The 18,593-nt window shown below is 40.9% G+C and overlaps 1 protein-coding gene across 1 annotated transcript in view; it reads right to left on the reverse strand.

The window, feature by feature from the left end:
• Positions 1-7,475: 7,475 nt before the first annotated feature.
• The window catches only part of LOC137255788 (E3 ubiquitin-protein ligase UBR3-like), a 46,461-nt gene continuing 35,343 nt past the window's right edge, over positions 7,476-18,593 (reverse strand). Inside the window, exons 31-37 of the mRNA XM_067793321.1 lie at positions 17,499-17,617; positions 16,680-16,778; positions 15,465-15,590; positions 14,939-15,127; positions 13,883-14,092; positions 11,912-12,051; positions 7,476-11,210 (exon numbers count right to left, since the gene is read on the reverse strand). Coding sequence (XP_067649422.1) covers positions 11,093-11,210; positions 11,912-12,051; positions 13,883-14,092; positions 14,939-15,127; positions 15,465-15,590; positions 16,680-16,778; positions 17,499-17,617 — 1,001 coding nt within the window. The 3' untranslated portion in view covers positions 7,476-11,092. The remainder of the gene's footprint in view (positions 11,211-11,911; positions 12,052-13,882; positions 14,093-14,938; positions 15,128-15,464; positions 15,591-16,679; positions 16,779-17,498; positions 17,618-18,593) is intronic.

Genomic DNA, 18,593 nt, shown 5'->3' on the forward strand with positions numbered 1-18,593 from the left:
TTCGCTATCGTTACATCATGTTTATTTCTACCTCACTCTGAAACATCAGAACTGTCAGCACCACAAAAACATTGCACGTGTTTGGTAGCGCCCCCTACCGGTGTGCGCGTACACTCAATGACCTCTCCAGGCAGCCGCGAGCGGTTTACGGCTCGTCTCGCCCACCTCTCCTTTGAACTTATATTTTCAAACAAAACCTCACACGGGTTGTCTGAGATTTTTTTACAGAAATCATATCTCACGTAGTGTGAACACCATCTGTTCTCGAGGGGAAGAGTGGTAAGTAATGGGGAGCGGGGATCGGTAACATGTAAGTGCTCGGGTCTTTGGCGTTCTTTATGTTGGGAGGTCCAACTGTTTGCACAACTAACCTTTTAAAACCATTATGCCTTTTGAATAAAAAATGCTGTGTACGTAATGTCTAAATCAAACAAGGGTGTATTGTTTTTTAAATAATTCGGGGTCGGGGCTAAGATATTGGTAGATCAAGTGTTTATTCTTCTGCTGTCAGCGGGACTATTTTTAATATACGCAGGTATATTTCACGGCCCACTTACACGTTCCAGCCAAAAACCAGACTGTGTAATTGGTGCCTCTTGAAGTACTTACACTCAGTCTCTGTGGGGTCTATGAAGTAGAGCATGGGTAACCTAGTGGTTAGAGCTTTAGCCCGTCACACCAAAGACCCGGGTTCGAATCCCTACATGGGTACAATGTGTGAAGCCAGGGTTTTCTGGTAGGGCTATAACAATACATCAAACTATCGATGGATTGATATTTTTGAGTCTCCGATAGCAATTAATGGATGCGAGAAACGAAGACTATCGATGCATCGGTAGTATGTGTGCCTATTGATAGTTTTGTGAGTGAGTTTAGTTTTACGCCACACTCAGCAATATTCCAGCTACATGGCAGCGGTCTGTACATATTCTGATCTGGACCAGACATTCCAGTGATCAACAGCATGAGCATCGATCTGCACAACTGGGGACCGATGATATGTGTCAACCAAGTCAGGAAGCCTGACCACCTGATCCCGTTAGTCTCCTATTACGGCAAGCATGGGTAGCTGAGGGCCAGTATTCTAACCTGGATCTTCACCGGTCGATAGTTTAGTAATGACTTCCGATGATAAATGCAAAACGCAAAATACAGAGAGTACCATATTCGTTCATTTTGATTTTGATTTAGTTACCCGCCACTGTTACCTCTTGAAGAAACTTGACTGGGTTTCAAATGTCTTGTCAGTTATTAAAACAGACTGAAACTACTTCATCTTGTTTTATTACATGTAAACTATACATTCATCGGGGAAATGACTTAAACCGAGACAATTTGAGAGAGAGAGAGAGAGAGAGAGAGATGATGTCCTGACCGTGTCGTTGTTGGAATATTGCTAAAAGCGGCGTAAAACTAAACTCGCTCACCCACTGAAACTTTCAGGTGTAGGGTGAGTGAGGTGACGCAGCTTTCAACAGTATTTCAGTTATATCTTGGAGAAACACCCCAGCAAGAACTGTGCGAGATAGGTACCCCGGGAATATCCGGGTAGAATAGGTCTTCAGCAACTCATGAGGTGACTACATTGAACGGGTGATCACGATGACTTGGTTGAGACATGTCATCGTATCCCAGATGTATTGAGCGATGCTCATGATGTTGATCACTGGAATGTGGGTAAGTATTTTACATTTTTATTTTCCATATCCATACCACCTGCTCAAAGGCGCTTTGTTTTCCCTCGATAATCGGATGTCAGTCTCAAACGACACCTTTATAATCTCAGCTCCCTGGGGATCATGCACGGCTCTCCCCTCTTCCAGCAATGTCCAATCAGAACAGCTTCAGACCTTGCTGGGAATCAAAACCGCTAGTCGCCTCTTTCGACAAGCATTGGTTGTTGAAGATCAGTTCTAACACAGGTCTTCGCGAGTACTTGGACAGTAAAAGGGACTCTTGGATGTACTTTATGGTCACTGTGTGGCGTTGAACAGTTACCACACTTTTGCTTTTAAGTCTATTTTCATTTTTATTTATTTTTTTTCATGGTTACACAAACCCCGGCCTGGGGGTCCAAGAGATGATACCGGCTTGCATCTCGCGCCTTGACTGACAACCTGGATGTTCGAAGCGATAGAACGTATAAGGTTTCCTCGACAAGAATGATTGACAGGTATCTGCTTCATCTCGTTCACGGTAGGTTTTGAGACATGGCTTTACGAGGTCTCGGAGGAAGGGTGGAAATTGGTCTCGACAAGAGGTTATTGTTGTAAGATACCACTAACTATCATTAAAATTAAAAAGAATAAGTAACTAATTATTAGTTCAAATAATAATTTCTAGATAATGAGAAGTTTTCCCTAGAATAGAATGGTATCCCCAAAGCGCCGGCTTATCCAGTCTTGCCTGCAGAAGAATAGCGTTACCGTAAACCGTTAGTTCTGCAACGATTCGCTTCGATTCATCGAAAATTGAATCTGACACATAGTTTCGATTGTCACTATTTCGATTCGATATTTGAATAACTATTTTAATACATTATTTCCACATAGCCAGAACGTTATTTTGATGTCAACTCGAGCAGTTTCGAGCGCTCAAGTAAGGTGAAACGTGATTGGTTGACGCCGGGCGAATTAGAATCGTTGAATTTAGTAGCCATCGCCAAGTTGACGATGGATTTCTCGCTAAAAACAGCAAAATCTGATGTTTATGCCAGTATGAAGAATCGATTCGTACTTATTATTGAGCAAACCCTTGGTGCTAACAATCCTACTCACTGCTGTAACATCGAGGAGTATCCGACTGTAGTCAAACGTCGTGAATATTGTCATACCGGACTGCAGATCAAGCTCACGACGTCAGTCACGGATGGTCTGGCCCAGACTCGATTATTTACAGACCACCGTCATGTAACGCTGGAATTATTGAGAGTAACTTTAAAACCAAACACACTGACAGAAAGCTACTCCAGCCAGTAAGTATACTGAGTCAAAAAGGAAACTTCACATTCTTTCTTTAGGGCAATGTAATAGAACAAGAGATGGTAAGATGGTTAAATTGTAATTATTGCATTGCTGAGATCTGTGTGATGTACTCGATACACTGACAGTGGCACAATCAGTTCCATTAGGCTGCACCAACATTCCAAAACATGGGTACACAGACGTTCAAGTCACAAGAATAAAAATTCGAATGGAGATTGGCAGTCCGCAACCGATTTCGAATGGTCTGTGAGGACAGTCGACCTCTAAGTATCTCAGCCGTGAGCCGGCAGAAATCTGCCATGTAGGTGACGTAAACGAGTTGATGGTCTTCTGCACGTGGACGACACAGAAGTGGTGCCAGTTTGTTGTAGACGAACTCGCAAGTCATACACAGTACGACGGCTGCATCCGCATTGTCAATAACTGATCTTCCCGTTTGCAACATGCCAACGTCACCTTCACGTTGCACATTTGACAATCGTAGCATTTAAAGTACCGTTAGAACTGTGGTTTAAAGTGTGTTTTTTTAACAATTTTTGAGATCAATGCAAACAAGTGCAAATGAAGAAAACGTCGATGCGAAGATTACGTGATCGACTGCAGGTGCAAAACCTGAGGTATTGCTAACATTTTCCTGGAGTCGGAATATAGGGATCCCATTTCGGATACATAGATGTATCATCAGTGAAAAGTTAATTTTTAAAAATTACATTTTTGAAGTTTCATATTTGACTCAGTATATTATCTTATTCGCGATCAAATAAAATAACATTAAAATGGTTTGAATAAAGCTGAAATAGTTAATGAGTTTTAATTGCAGTCCTATTTAAATATGTAAACAACCATAAGCCGGACATTGGGGGTTAGTGGCTAAGCGTTTGCTCGTCACGCCGAAGAACCGAGTTTGATTCCTTACAAGGCTACAAGGTGTGAAGTCCATTTCTGGTGTTTCTGCCATGGTGTTGATGGAATATTGATTAAAGGGACATAAAACTAAACTCACTCACTCACTTTACAGCAGAAACAGGTATTGTATTTACAATTTTGATAGAAATCTCTTGTGGGGATCATCGCATTGTTTCGTTTTACTCAAATGTGAACTGCCTCCGTGGTGTTAGTATCGACCTGGAGAGCAAAGGTCGCGGGTTCAATCCCCGGTCGCTTCACCCCCAAAAGACGTTAAAATATAGTACTTGTTGTTCCCTGCCTGGCTCTCGGGATTAAGTGTACAACAAGGACTGGTCGGTTTGGAGTCAGTGTGTGTCTGAATGGAGTATTCATGCTTAACTGCCGCATGGTATCTCAATGAGCTAGCACTATAAAACCGGCTTAACTCTGTGTACAAGCAGCCACACGCACACACACATGCAACTTGTCATATCAGCGAAATATTCTAAAGGACGACTTTAAACCCCATATGACCTCATCTCACCTCACTTGAATGTGAGCATATGTAATAGCCATGCCTTAAAAGTAAATGATTAGTCTCAAACTAATTGCATTCGACCACTGAGTATCGAGATAACATTTGCTTTGTTTGGAACGCGATTTTCGGTCCGTGAAAATAACCTTTCAGATGTATGTATCCTTGGTGATGCAAAGGACATACAGGGAAAATAAAAAACAAAAAATAAACAAAAAAGCATATACCTCTACCAAAGATGATTAAAACAGCGTGATGCGTCTCTTTTGGAATAGTGAATGAATTTAGTTTAACACCGCACTCAGCAATATTCCAGCAATATATATGGCGGCATTCTGTAAATAATCGTGTATGGACCAGACAATCCTGTGATTAACAGCATGAGCTCGTCACCCAGAAGACCTAAGTCGTGCACAGTTTGAGAAGCCTATTACTGGCGTCCCCCGCCGTGACGTTGCCATGATATTGCTAAAAGCAGCGTAAAATCATGGTCAGTCTGTAAAACAGACTGACAGACACCCTATTACATAACCAATATTTAACCATAACCAATAACCATAATTTTTACATACTTATCCATTCTGAGTAATGAACTTGTATGGCGTAAGTTCCAGATCCATTGACTAGAAGTGCTCTGGATTCATCATCCCTCGTGAGAAGTTACTGTTTTGGGGCAAACCCATTTTCTTGAGAGTTTTGTAACCAGTATCACCACTATCTGCCACAGACTAAACAACAGTCAAAGCAGTGGAAATTTCTGACATCTTCTCCACCGAGGAAGGAATGGTCTGTTACAACACATGGCAAGACGAAGGCTTCATTTTTCCAGCATCACCCCCCATCCCCTTCTGCCAAAAATACCCCCAAAAACATACTGGTTCACAGCCGTCTACGACACCAGACCAGTTTGGTCATACTCTGTGCTTGTTGTCTGTCGATCTGATTCTGCAGCTACATAAGAATAGCATGGCTAACTCACTAAAGGTGACCCGCATTTGAATTAGTCTTCAAAACCCATGCTTGTCCGAACAGGCAACTAACTGGAATGGGTGGTCAGGCTCCGATTGACGAATTGGTTGACACGTCATCAAATCCTGATTGCCTAAATTAATGCCCTTACTGTTGATCACTGGATTGTCTTGTCCAGACTGGATTATTTACTGACTGCCGCCATACAGCTGGATCATTGCTGAGTGCTGTGTTAAATAACAACCCACACCAAGCCACTAAAAGGTGTTGACATTGTTATCATGGCTAATGGGTGACTCTTTCTGAGAACCAATTCTATTTCACCATATTTGGCACACTTTATTAGAAGAGTGATGTCAGAGATGTTTGAAAATAACCAGCCACCATCATCAGTTCATCATGGCTTGAGGCAGAATGGTTCTGCCATGCCTCAGATTTCATGAAAACACTTGAAGTGTTGACGATCCTTCATGTTTAAGGTTTTGGTGAAATCCACCAACCTGTGTTTTTCCAACAAACCAAGTCAAGGCAAAATGGGATTCGTACCCATCCACTTGAACATCAAAGGACAAGACACCTTCCTGGGTAGCCACTGAGTAGCTGAGACCATGAAGATCTTTTGTTTGTTGTGAAACTGCACTCAATAATATTCCAGCTATATGGCAGCAGACCAGACAATCCAATGATTGGCAGAATGAGCACTGTGAGGATCTAGACTAGTGTACAGAATCACTTCAGAGGAGGCATTGGGATTATGGTATAATGGCAAAAAGTGTTCTGGCTCTCAGAAATGTGGCAGTATCTCTAATATATCCATGCTTATGATCATATGACTACATGAATGCTCATAGGGTGGTCTTCAAGACCTGTGCTTGTTGTAAGAGGCAACTAATTAGTCCCAGGTCAAATGCTCCGAAAGTCCCTATCTCTTAGGATCTCTCAGCAGCACTAAGTGTGTTATCCAGTAATTAGTATGATACCTCCCATCCTCCAAAAATTCTAGTCGATATGGAACTATAGCCACAGGATGTATCATGTTACTAAAAACTAACAAGGGTTACCCACTACTGAAACATTATCTACATGTTCACAGACCAACTGTATGTGTATTGATCGCATGGTCTAATGGACGGTGACAAACTCTGGTGTTCAACATTGTCAGGATATGCAGTATGGGTGATAAGGCTGGGTGTATCATATTACCTGGTTTCGATGCTATTAATTTGGCCTAGGAGTATAACAGGATTGGGAGGTCAGGTTCACCGACTTGATTGTAGTGTTGGGAATCCGAAGTCAAATCCACTATCGATTCTCAGAGGACTTGTGGTGAACGATTACTGATTATAATCGCAACATATACAGTTTTAATGTAATCCTCAATTTTAATATTTTTTTCTTATTAATGTTAACATAATGATTGTGTTTATATATTCAGGAAATATTTATCAGTATAACCCATTACGTTCACAATGGATGTAAAATTTGTTCATAGACTTTTTACAGTAATATGATGAATATGAAATTTTGAATACAAAGCACATAGCTTTAGGCTGTGGAGTGTCATTTTGTTCCTGAATATTCCTCAATTGGTTTACTTCACTCAAGTGTGCTACTCTAAAACAATACTACAACTAATCAGAAATATCAAACTAAAAGTGCTTTATGGTTCAACTTCTTTATTCTACAAGGTCACAACGTTTCAAGACAGATTCTAGTCTCTTCTTCAGGTGAAGTGAAAAGTGAAGTGAAGAAGAGACTAGAATCTGTCTCGAAACGTTGTGACCTTGTAGAATAAAGAAGTTGAACCATAAAGCACTTTTAGTTTGATTCCTCCAACTTCTAAATGCCTTTGAAACAACTAATCAGAAATATGTGTATTTACAATCGATAATTATATTTAATCCTTCTTTTGATCGATGTTTGATCATCAAACCACTGATTGGTTGATACATGTCATCATATCACTGCTTATACTGCTGATCACTGGATTGTCTGGTTGAGACTTGGTTATTTTCAGAATGATGCTGGAAGATATTGAGCTGTGTTGAAACTCTTACAAAAACAATGCCCCAAAACAAACTAGTGAAACACTGTAGAAACATGTACCCATATATTTATTCATTTAAAGCTGCTTTAGCAACATTTAGTACAATACACAATTTACAGATTGAAAATTCAGATAAATTCAGAACAAGCCATATTTACACTATCTACAAGTTCAGTCAAAGCAAGTGCAACTCATACTGCTTGTCTTGCAAACTTAAACAGTCATACTATTGTTTTCATACATGAAAATCCAGCTGCTATGCAAGACAAACAAATATAACATCATAAAAACTCACCAAGAATTAAAGGCAACATTTGCCATTTGGTGTGAGTTTGGTTTAATGTCATTTTAAACAGTATGTCAATCATATCACAGTCAGTTGAAATCATACATGATAACAGTCACTACTGGGGAAACCTGTGATGCCAGCAAATGCTCATCATTTCAGTCCAGATTTGTTCACTTGACAGCAGATCCTGAGATCTAAGGGAGGGAACTATGCACAAAGTCCTCTATATACCAGTGGGAAACACTGTGGAACAGTTTTTTCATGTACAAAAATGAGATGGGACAAATTTGAGGCATCAACTTCAGTGGTGAGGCTTGGAGCAGTAAAACCAACAGCCCCTTAACCTGTTCGTGCAAGTCATACAATGGCAAACTGTCAGGAAATTCTCTTTTCATTTTCTGCTCGAACCAGTACCAGTGAGGTAACTGTGGTAAAACACAATTCTATGAAAAACACTTCAAACATTTAAGTTACTTTGGGGAAAAGAACATACAAAATCCCAACTAGTATGAGAAAAACTGTAATATACTAAAACATTTATCTACTTGTCCTGTGGAGGCATGTTTTTGAAACTCTGTCAGGAAATAAATACCAGTGTGTATATTATGCATATCAAGAAAGAATTATGAGCTGCAAATAAACATTTACACCGCAGCTACATAGGTCAGTAACCATATGAAATGGGTGATATCATGAACACTCACTTTCACATAAATAACATTGTATACATTTGAGTGACTGATAAAAAATATGGAAAACTTTTCCTTGTTCATATCAAAGATAACTAAAGTAGAAAACACACACATAGTGAGATGTAGGGAGTCAAAATCATGCAGTGCAGCTATTCAAGGGAGATAACTCCCATGCACCATGCCCTTGAAAGAATGAACAATGAGATGCATCGTTTGATCACAAGTGTTTTATCCATTTAAATCAGCAACAAGTTATTATGTAACATATGTAATATAACCAATGTACTATGCATATTGTAATATAACCATCATTCCTAAGAAGGGATGGGTCACTGACCCCTGGAAAAGCTGAAGGAAGAAAGGGGAGAGAGGTGTGGTGTAATACAGTCAGTTTGGTTCAAAAGTGATGAATTGCAATATACGGCAATTCAAAAACTAATGAAAATATTATTCTCAATGAAAAGCTGATCATAATCAAAACATCAGACAAAGTTTGTGATTTTTTTTCAAATTTTATGTCCTTATGTTAAAAAAGTTGTTGTGAAAATATTGACACAGTTCACTATTAGTTATGAGGAAGGAGTGCAAAGGGTGCAACAGAAGGCATATGAGAAGCATGAACACAAATGCCAACAAATTTATTGATTCATTAACCTCTGTTGTGCCATCTTCATCCTTTCTCGCTAATGTTCTCTTTGCACTCATCCCTCATAACAAATATGGAATTGTGTCAATATTTAAAGGATAGTTAATTAAAGAACTTTCTTATTTTAAAGCAATCATGGCATTGGTGGGGCATTAGTGCACAGGAGGTGGTACACTTGTAAACTCACACAAAGAAAGACAAGACAAAGACAAAGAACCCCAGACTTTCACAGACTGAATTCTAAAAACTGAAGGTGGATCACCCTGATGTGGAAGGAACATGGATGAAGTTCATAGATGTTTACAACTGTGTAAAACCTACAAATATATTACGTTATGGGATCATAGCACACCAAAGGGATGTAACTCCAAGACACCTTCACTGTCCAAAATAATATCTGTAGAGAAAGTGAGTGAGTCAGTACTGTACTAGACACATTAGCAATATTCCACCAATGTGATGGTGGTGGGGGTGGGGAGAAAGGGAGGGAGAAAACACCAGAAATTGTTCCCATGTAAGGAATCGACCCTGGGTCATCAGCAAGCCGAGCCAACACTTTAACCATTAGGCTACCACACCACCCCTGGTAGTTCAACTTTAAGGACACCATACACATCTACATATCATATTTAGCATTGCTGATCGCAAAAAAATGTATTAGTTGTTATCCACTTAGGCCAATCAAACAGATAATCTGAAAAAGTGGCTGTGTGACATGAGTGATCATGCACTCCTCAGAAACAAACAGGAATATAGTCAACACATGCTGGTTTGTCTATTATGGCTAAAATAACAACAGCATAAAATACCACTGGTGATATCAGTTTCTCTTTATGTTAAGTAGACAAATCATTTCTGAAAGTCATTTCCAATGCTTCAAAGACACAAGTAAACAAGCCTGTGATTTTCCGGCAAATGAATATGTTAAACAGAACTTAAGTAGACTAAGTAGAACTTCAGCTTCTTGCTCTGTGAAGTCTGATTCAGAATAATAAATAAATCTGAAAACCAAAACAAATGAGAGCATAACTCACAACAAAAACAGAACTGGGCATGAAAACATCCAATGTCAATCCATGGATAATTTGTCAGATGAAACTGTATCCAAATTTGGACAACGAAATAATTCTTAGCACTTACTTATCAGTAAAGAAAGAATAAAAAAGCACCACACAGAAACCTCTTCATCTCAAAAAATCCCAGGAAGATTAACAAACTTCTCTATCAGAAAAACAAAACACAAAACTTAAAAAGGGAGATAATGCACAAATAAGAAAGAAAACATTCCAGAAACAGAAATTCTCCCTTCAGCAAAATAAAAACAATCATCAACAGAGTGAATGTGTGGGTAATGTTATTCGTCGCTTTTAGAAACATTCCAGCAATATCATGGTGGGGGACACCAGAAATGGGCATCACAGTTGCACCCATGTGGGGAACTAAACCCGGCTCTTTGATCTGAGAGGCAAACACTTTAACCATAGTGCAGAAAAGTCAAAATGATATCAGATCTTTGCTATTCACCACTTTGTGAAACCCACAACATGGTAATGTGACCAACTAAGATTATAATCACGGTGAATCTGGAATCCACCATGATCTTAGATTCCTTGCACAAACAATCACCACTATTTTTATGACACCTTACTGTATTCATTTCAGACATTTTTTCCGACAGCAGTTATCAGAAAATGAATACGAAATTATGGTTTCCAAATTGTACCCTGTCAGATACGAAACTAAAATGTTCACTCCTGCTTTTGTCTTTCCTACTGATTCAGCCATTGTTGAATTAGCATACAAACAAAGGAAAGAATATTCCAACATTGTGTAAAATAATTCAGATTTTAAAAGAAAGTAGAGGATCTTGTGGAATACAGTAGCATGTAGGCAATGATATTACCATCAACAAATAAAGGAAAGCATTAAGTATTAGTTCCCAGAAAGGGTGAGTTGCCCTCTGTGTGGATGCAGGTTGAATGTATGGAACTCTCGAGACAGATGAATGGACATGACAAAAAGGTGTAGAGACTGGAATCTGATTAGAGTCTGTCTCGATGCCAGATCCACTTCTTGCACACTCGATCAAAGCTGTGAGACAGCCACTGTTCCTGGAGCAGTTCATATCTTTCCTTGCTGAGGTACAGCGGTTTGCCTCGTCTGAAACAGACATAACTGATTGAATGTGCATCCTCCCAAGGCAAGGGAGATAAATGACAAAGTCCACTCCAATCTTTGGACTTCGCTGGATCTTCAGTTTTGGATGGATTAATGTGCTAATGTACAAAAACATATAACATAGATCATGTTGGATTCTGAAACACGTGGTCAAAGCAGGGACATTGGGAAAAAATAGTATTTTGTGAAAGATTGGAAAATTTAGACAATTTTGTCACTGCATGCAAAACACTACTTGAAAAATATGCCTCCACCATCCTATTATCAGTGACAATTAACCTTCTTACTGTAATAAAATCAGTTTAAATGTCACAAGATATTTGCTGTAAACATCAGGCTGAATACTGGTCTCAAATGTCCAAAGTGTGGATGAGATTTATCTCAATTAGAGCCAAAGAACATAGCCATGGTGATGGGAAAATGATTATCTGGATGATATCTTGGTTAGAACCTATGACCAGCAAATCCTGGTTTATCTAAGGGTGTTAACTCTTCCAAAGGACTTAGGCTATGGAGTCAGCTGTGAGCCAGGACCAGTTCCTTAAAGCAATTTAATGTATTGACAGTCGCAAGTGTACGTTAAAGTATGGGGGTTACGGTCATCTTAGTGTTACGATCACTTTGAGGAATGGGGCCCTGGAATAAAGCAACAAGATAAACAACTGGAATGTAGATCCACTTACTTGAGATCCCTGTCCTCTTCCCCGTGCTCGTCCAGGAACACAGACCCCCACAACGTAGCACGTGGACCTCGGATGACGATGATGACGCTGGAGTTGATCAACAGGAAGATGCCGATTCCCCCTCCACAAGTAATGGAATGCTGTAGAGATAAGAAGCATAGAGATAATGTGACTGTGAGGGAGGGGTGTCATGAGAGAGGAGAGTCAACAGAGAAGGATGCCATGAGGGACAGGTGTCTTGAGGGAAGGGTGTTTTGAGACAGGTGTCATAAGGGAGTGGTGTTGAGAGGTGTCATGAGAGAGGGTGTCATGAAAGTGATGTCATGAGGAGGCGTGTCTTGAGAAGGTTGTCATAAGGTGTCATGAGAGAGGGTGTCATGAGGGAGGGTGTCTTGGCACTACAAAAATAAGCTGGTTTCTGGAACACTGAAACTGAGAAGAAACGTCACAGAAACCAACATTTCCAGTTGGTATCCAGGGAGTTTCCTATAGTTTCATTGTGGTTTCCAAGACACTGAAACCGCACCATTTCAGGATGGTTTCCAGTTCATTCAATTACCCGCTCCTCCAAGTGGGATCCAGTTGGTTTCCATGTTTTAACTTACTGTAGGTTTCCATGACAACTGAAACTGCAGTCTAAGTAAACTTAGTCTCAGTGTATTTCATTACACTCCACCACCGAGTCTAACAAAACCTAGTAGAAGGTCGCGTCAGGTAACCTTTCAGCGACCAATGACCATCCAATCAAACGTGATACGGTTAAACAGACTTAACCAATCAGACAACGGCTACTATTTAGGGATCGGAGAGACTTTCAAATAATCAGGTCACTGACACAGATCTCTCCACACACTCCACAATCTGCATATAACAATTATTTGACCTGCAGTATATACGCTTAGGGGTTTCTGTTGACATGGTTACCATCAGCTAATATTTCCGCAAGATGACATCCTTGAATATTGCCAAAAACACCATTTTCAGCGACTGTTTACTCATCGTTGTCATGGTTGTACGTAAGCCGTGTGCATCACCCGAAAGCGAATGTAAGCTAAGTAGCATTCGGAATTGTTCGGCTACGAACCTTTTCAACATAAGAAGTTCAAAAGGTATGTGCGAATGTCCACTTTCGCGATTTGGTAAGCTGTGTTTTGATTGGTTAATCTCAAACTTTACCTGACGCAACCTCCCATAAGGTTTTGTTAGACTCAGTGGTGGAGTGTAACGAAAAGTACTTAGACTAAGTTTACTTAGACTGACTGAAACTGAATTTTACACCATTGAGAGGTGTTATGAGGGAGATGTGTCTTCATGGAGAAGGATGTCTTGAAGGAGAAGGGTGTCTTAAGAGATGGAATGTCTTGAAAGGGGTGTCATGAGGGAGGACCTGGTGATTCTTCAGGGTGGTATGTGATGAGGGAGGGCATCATAAGAAGGGGGATGTTGGTGAGTGTGGTGGTATCAGGCATGTCATGAGGGAGGGGTGTCTTGAAAGAGGTGCCTTCATTGAGAGATGTCATGAGAGAGGGGTGCCTTGCGGAAGGGATATCATGAGGGAGAGATGTCTGGAGAGGGGAGTAGTGAGGAAGTGATGTCTTGAAAGGGGTGTCTTCAGGGAGGTGTATTGAGAGGGGTGTTATGAGGGTAGGATGTCATGAAATCAGCATGTCTTGAGAGGGTTGTTTTCAGGAATGGATGTCTTGAGACAGATGTCTTCAGGGAGGGATGTCTTGAAAGGGGTGTCTTGGGGAGGAATGTCCTTAAAGAGGATGGATTCCATGAGCGGGCTGACTTGAGAGAAGGGTGTCTTAAGATGGGTGTTGTCATAAGGAAGTGTTGGCTTGACAGAGAGGACCATAATAGAAACTTATCACACAATGCACGTCTTCATGAAACCATGGCATCACAGAAGGATGTCATGTAAAGGGCATGATGAGTGACAGAGGGATGACAATAGGAAGTTTAACCAACCTGAACACATTCATACACCATGCCTTCTTTACAGCATTTGTCACGGAAACAAAGGAAGTGTCCACACATGAGGCAGATGGTAGGGTCGCTGGGCACCTTGTTGCACACCGCACACTGTTTGTTGCGATATGTCTGGAATATCTTGTAGTACTGGCCTGGTAGCTCCACCAGACGTGGTGTGAACCATGTCGGCTGCATCACCAGGAAGAACTGGACACAAAAATCACAAACAGCCATATTAGCACACATTCCATACACATCATATATTGGTTACATAGTGTAAAGTATTTACGCCACATATTCAGTCTTAGTTATCACTCAGTGATTCCTAACTCAACACCAGAACAAGTTGAATGCAGCTGCCATATTTTAATAGTATAAAAGTCAGTGAGTTTAGTTCTATGCTATTTTTTTAGCAATATTCCAGCAACATCACGGCAGGGGACACCTAAAATGGGTTTCACATTTTGTACCAATGTGGGGAATCGCCCCCATGTTTTTGGTGTGAAAAGTGAACACATTACCCACTAGGCTACCTGAATGCCCTTTACACTGTAGGAATGGTGCTGACAAATCTCAAAACATAACTAGAGCAAACCAGGATTCACTCCCACCTTCAGATTGGTTATTGGCCCTCTAAGGGACACAACTCTGTCAATCAAATCAAAAGAAGGCACCTAACAACTTGGCCACTTCAATTCCACTCTTTAACTCCTGAGGCTCCTTCATCTTCTAGGATGTCAAACCCAAGTGAAAATTTGAAACATTCTTATCATACTGACCACTGAAGCCGTACAACAAATTTTGCCTGTCTGAACATACCCTTAAATATAAAGTCAATTATGAACATGCAATAACTCCCATGTTTACGTATATGTGATATTTAATCCACATCGCATCTGCACTACCCTCCTGGGCTTTTAATTAACATACTTTTTTCTAATAGTCAGTAAAGCAGTCACTTGTTAATTTACACTTTCACCGAACTCATCGTCAGTGACAGATACAAGCAGTGCATGATGTTCACTTGGACCAGTGAACGTAAATGTCACTCGCCTTTCCTTCCACAGGTCTCATGCCGATGAAGTTGAGGAGGTCAGTGCACCAGGCTCTGGTCAGTTTCAGGGGCTCACTGACCGCCCAACTCACACAGGCTGTTGTGTCCACCTCCCTGGCTCCTGCTGCCTTGCCTGGGTTCTTGTATAGGCCAAGGTAGGAACTCAAGAACTGGAACTCCCACTGGTCCTGGGGTAAATAGATAATGTCAGTCAGTAGGGAAATAGTAGGTGTTAGACTAGTCAGTTGGAAAATAGTAGATGTCACTGTAGTCAGTAGGGAAACTGTAGCTGTTGGACTATTCAGTAGGAAAAAGTAGATGTTTGACTGGTAAATAGGAACAGTAGATATTAGACCAGTCAGTAGGAAAACAGTATCCATAGACGTTCCAGTCGTGAACAGTACATCCACATTACAATCAAAAGCCATAGGTATCAATACTAATTATAGATGTATTGCAAATATATTAAAATTAAAGAACTTAGATACACTATTTAATGATTACAATTTAATAAATCACACATACCTGTGTTGAGTTGATCTCCAGATCAAACAGATTGTGTTTGAGGAGAGCAGCCATCCTGAGGAAGGGGAGACAGAACTCCTGTAGTGAGTCCTCCACGCTGTGAGGTGACCACACACTCTGACAGATCTGTAACACATTGTTTCCACACTCAACAGAGACACAGTGAATTTAGTTTTATGCAATGGCAGGGGACAGAAATGGGCTTCACACATTATACCTGTGAGGGGAATTGAACCCGAGCTTCACCCACTAGGCTACCCTCTGCCTTCCACACTGAATGACTACCCTCCTTCTGTGGAATCAAAGTAAAGTTATTCTGAAACCTCACTAGCAACAGTTTAGAGGTTACAGAGTTCCCTCATTCAGTTTTGTTTTACGTTGCTTTTTGCAATATTTCACCAATATCATGGTGGAAACATCAGAAATATCAATCACACATTGTACCCATGTAGGGAATCAAATCCAGGTGGAAACACTGGTATCTCTCCCAACCAAACCCTTGTGTGACACGTAAGTGCTTGGACAGCCTCCATCAAATCTCTTGCCCATACTGCAGCCTCCATCAAATCCCCTTGCCTATACTACAGCCTCCATCAAATCCCCTTGCCTATACTACAGTCTCCATCAAATCCCCTTGCCTATACTACAGCCTCCATCAAATTCCCTTGCCCATACTGCAGCCTCCATCAAATCCCCTTGCCCATACTGCAGCCTCCATCAAATCCCCTTGCCCATCCTACAATCTCCATCAAATCTCTTGCCCATACTGCAGCCTCCATCAAATCCCCTTGCCTATACTATAGTCTCCATCAAATCCCCTTGCCTATACTACAGTCTCCATCAAATTCCCTTGCCCATACTGCAGCCTCCATCAAATCCCCTTGCCCATACTGCAGCCTCCATCAAATCCCCTTGCCTATACTACAGTCTCCATCAAATCCCCTTGCCTATACTACAGTCTCCATCAAATTCCCTTGCCCATACAGCAGCCTCCATCAAATCCCCTTGCCCATACTGCAGCCTCCATCAAATCCCCTTGCCCATCCTACAATCTCCATCAAATCTCTTGCCCATACTGCAGCCTCCATCAAATCCCATTGCCTATACTGCAGCCTCCATCAAATCCCCTTGACTACACAACTGCTGGTACACATTTCACAGTGTGAAATATACCAGCATATTTCAGCCTCCAGTAACACCCCTGTCTCTACTTACCGCTGGTATTCTCTGTTTGTCATCATCCTCGAACAGTCTACTGAGACTCAGCCTGGTTACGATATGACTCAGCATGCCCTCCATAGTTTCAACAGGCAACTGCAACACATGTGAATCGGGATTTACATAATGTTAATTTACTCTGAACTGGAATGCAAATCTGATCATGATTTCCCCTATTTTTGTCTCTTCAGAAACTTATATCCAAGTACCACTTTGATACTGATTGAGGGGTCAGCTTATCTATTGGACAGTCTAATCTACAGTGCTATATGGTTTGAAACATATTTCTTTGAATATCAAAACAATTGTCACAATTTGATATTGTGATGTCAGTTTCATGTTAGTTCATGATGATAAAAATAATAAAATGTCTCTCTCCCTCCTTCTCTCTCTCTTGTCTCCCTCTCGTCACTCTGCCTCTCTCTCGTCTCTCTCTTCCTCCTCTCTCTCGTCTCCCTCTCTCCCTCCTTCTCTCTCTCTTGTCTCCCTCTCGTCGCTCTGCCTCTCTCTCGTCTCGCTCTCCCTCCTCTCTCTTGTCTCCCTCTCGTCGCTCTGCCTCTCTCTCGTCTCTCTCTCTCCCTCCTTCTCTCTCTCGTCTCCCTCTCGTCGCTCTGCCTCTCTCGTCTCTCTCCCTCCTTCTCTCTCTCTCGTCTCCCTCTCGTCGCTCTGCCTCTCTCTCGTCTCTCTCTCTCTCCCTCCCTCTCTCATCTCTCTCTCACCCTCTCTGGCTGTGTGTGTGGTTTTAGCTGTATGTATGTGTATGTGTTCATTTGTGTGTGACTGTGCATGAAATGTGCATCACTGATGACAACTCACATGCTGCCCCTTTTTACGCCACGCCTCCCTCTCCTCAGGGGTAAACTTACAGCTGATCACAGACATAGCTTGGATATATACAACATTGTACAACATTTGCACTAGGAAGTCAAAGTGGTCTGTAATGGAAAACAATATAACAATCACAAAAAAACATCTCTTGAGCAAAGGTTACCACAATTCTCATTGTTCAACATCACGGCCCTGATTCACAGCTCTTGTGTGCCTAAGATGTCATAACTTTTCTCGTAGCAATCGTACCTCCTACACAGTAACAGAGATATACGACAGTCGTAGAGCTACAAAACCTTTGTGAAATGAGGCACAGGCAGACAAAGGCTTAGAAATGATAGTGTTCTTCCTAAATAAAACCTAGTGGGCTCATCATATCTTGGGCAGCAGTTTCAGTTCTGTGTGGTATTATAAATTATCTGAATCATGTTTGATTTACATTTTTGTTTCTTTGTTGTTTACCATTTCATTCAGGAACATTCCACCTATATATCAGTATAAAATCAAGTCTTTAACAGACAATCCAGAGATTGATAACATGAGCAGCAATGTCTGTTATGACATGTATCAACCAAATCAACAAGCCATAATATAGAATTACTGATTTCAGTCTCTTGCAATGTGACGAGGTTGACATCGCTTAGCGTCAAAGCTGTCATATGACCAAGTGGGCCAATCAGAATTGCGGAAATTTACCCATCAAATAACAATGACTAGTGGTATGACGATGCATGGGCAGCCGATACCATGTTTGACATTGTTGCATATCCCAATATGCTACTTCAAATAGTCCATGATACAGTGATGTTTAGCTTCGAATATTGACGAAGCACGATATCTGTCAAGAAGAATGACTTGTTGTATCACAATGATAAAGACATGCTTACTTATTTTCTCTTCATAAGTACGTGTATACCTTTTCTCGGAAATTCTTGTGTCAGGAATGGTATCTGACATAGCCCTCACATTAACATTCACAAAGTCTGTGTTTAAACTTAATTATCTTGTTTCTAAATGAACACTGAACAATGATTGATGAAATACTTTAGAACTGGTTTTATTAAGATTGCAGCTTTATGGATA

This window comes from Haliotis asinina, chromosome 11 (genome assembly GCF_037392515.1).
Source record: "Haliotis asinina isolate JCU_RB_2024 chromosome 11, JCU_Hal_asi_v2, whole genome shotgun sequence".
Lineage (NCBI taxonomy): Eukaryota > Metazoa > Mollusca > Gastropoda > Lepetellida > Haliotidae > Haliotis > Haliotis asinina.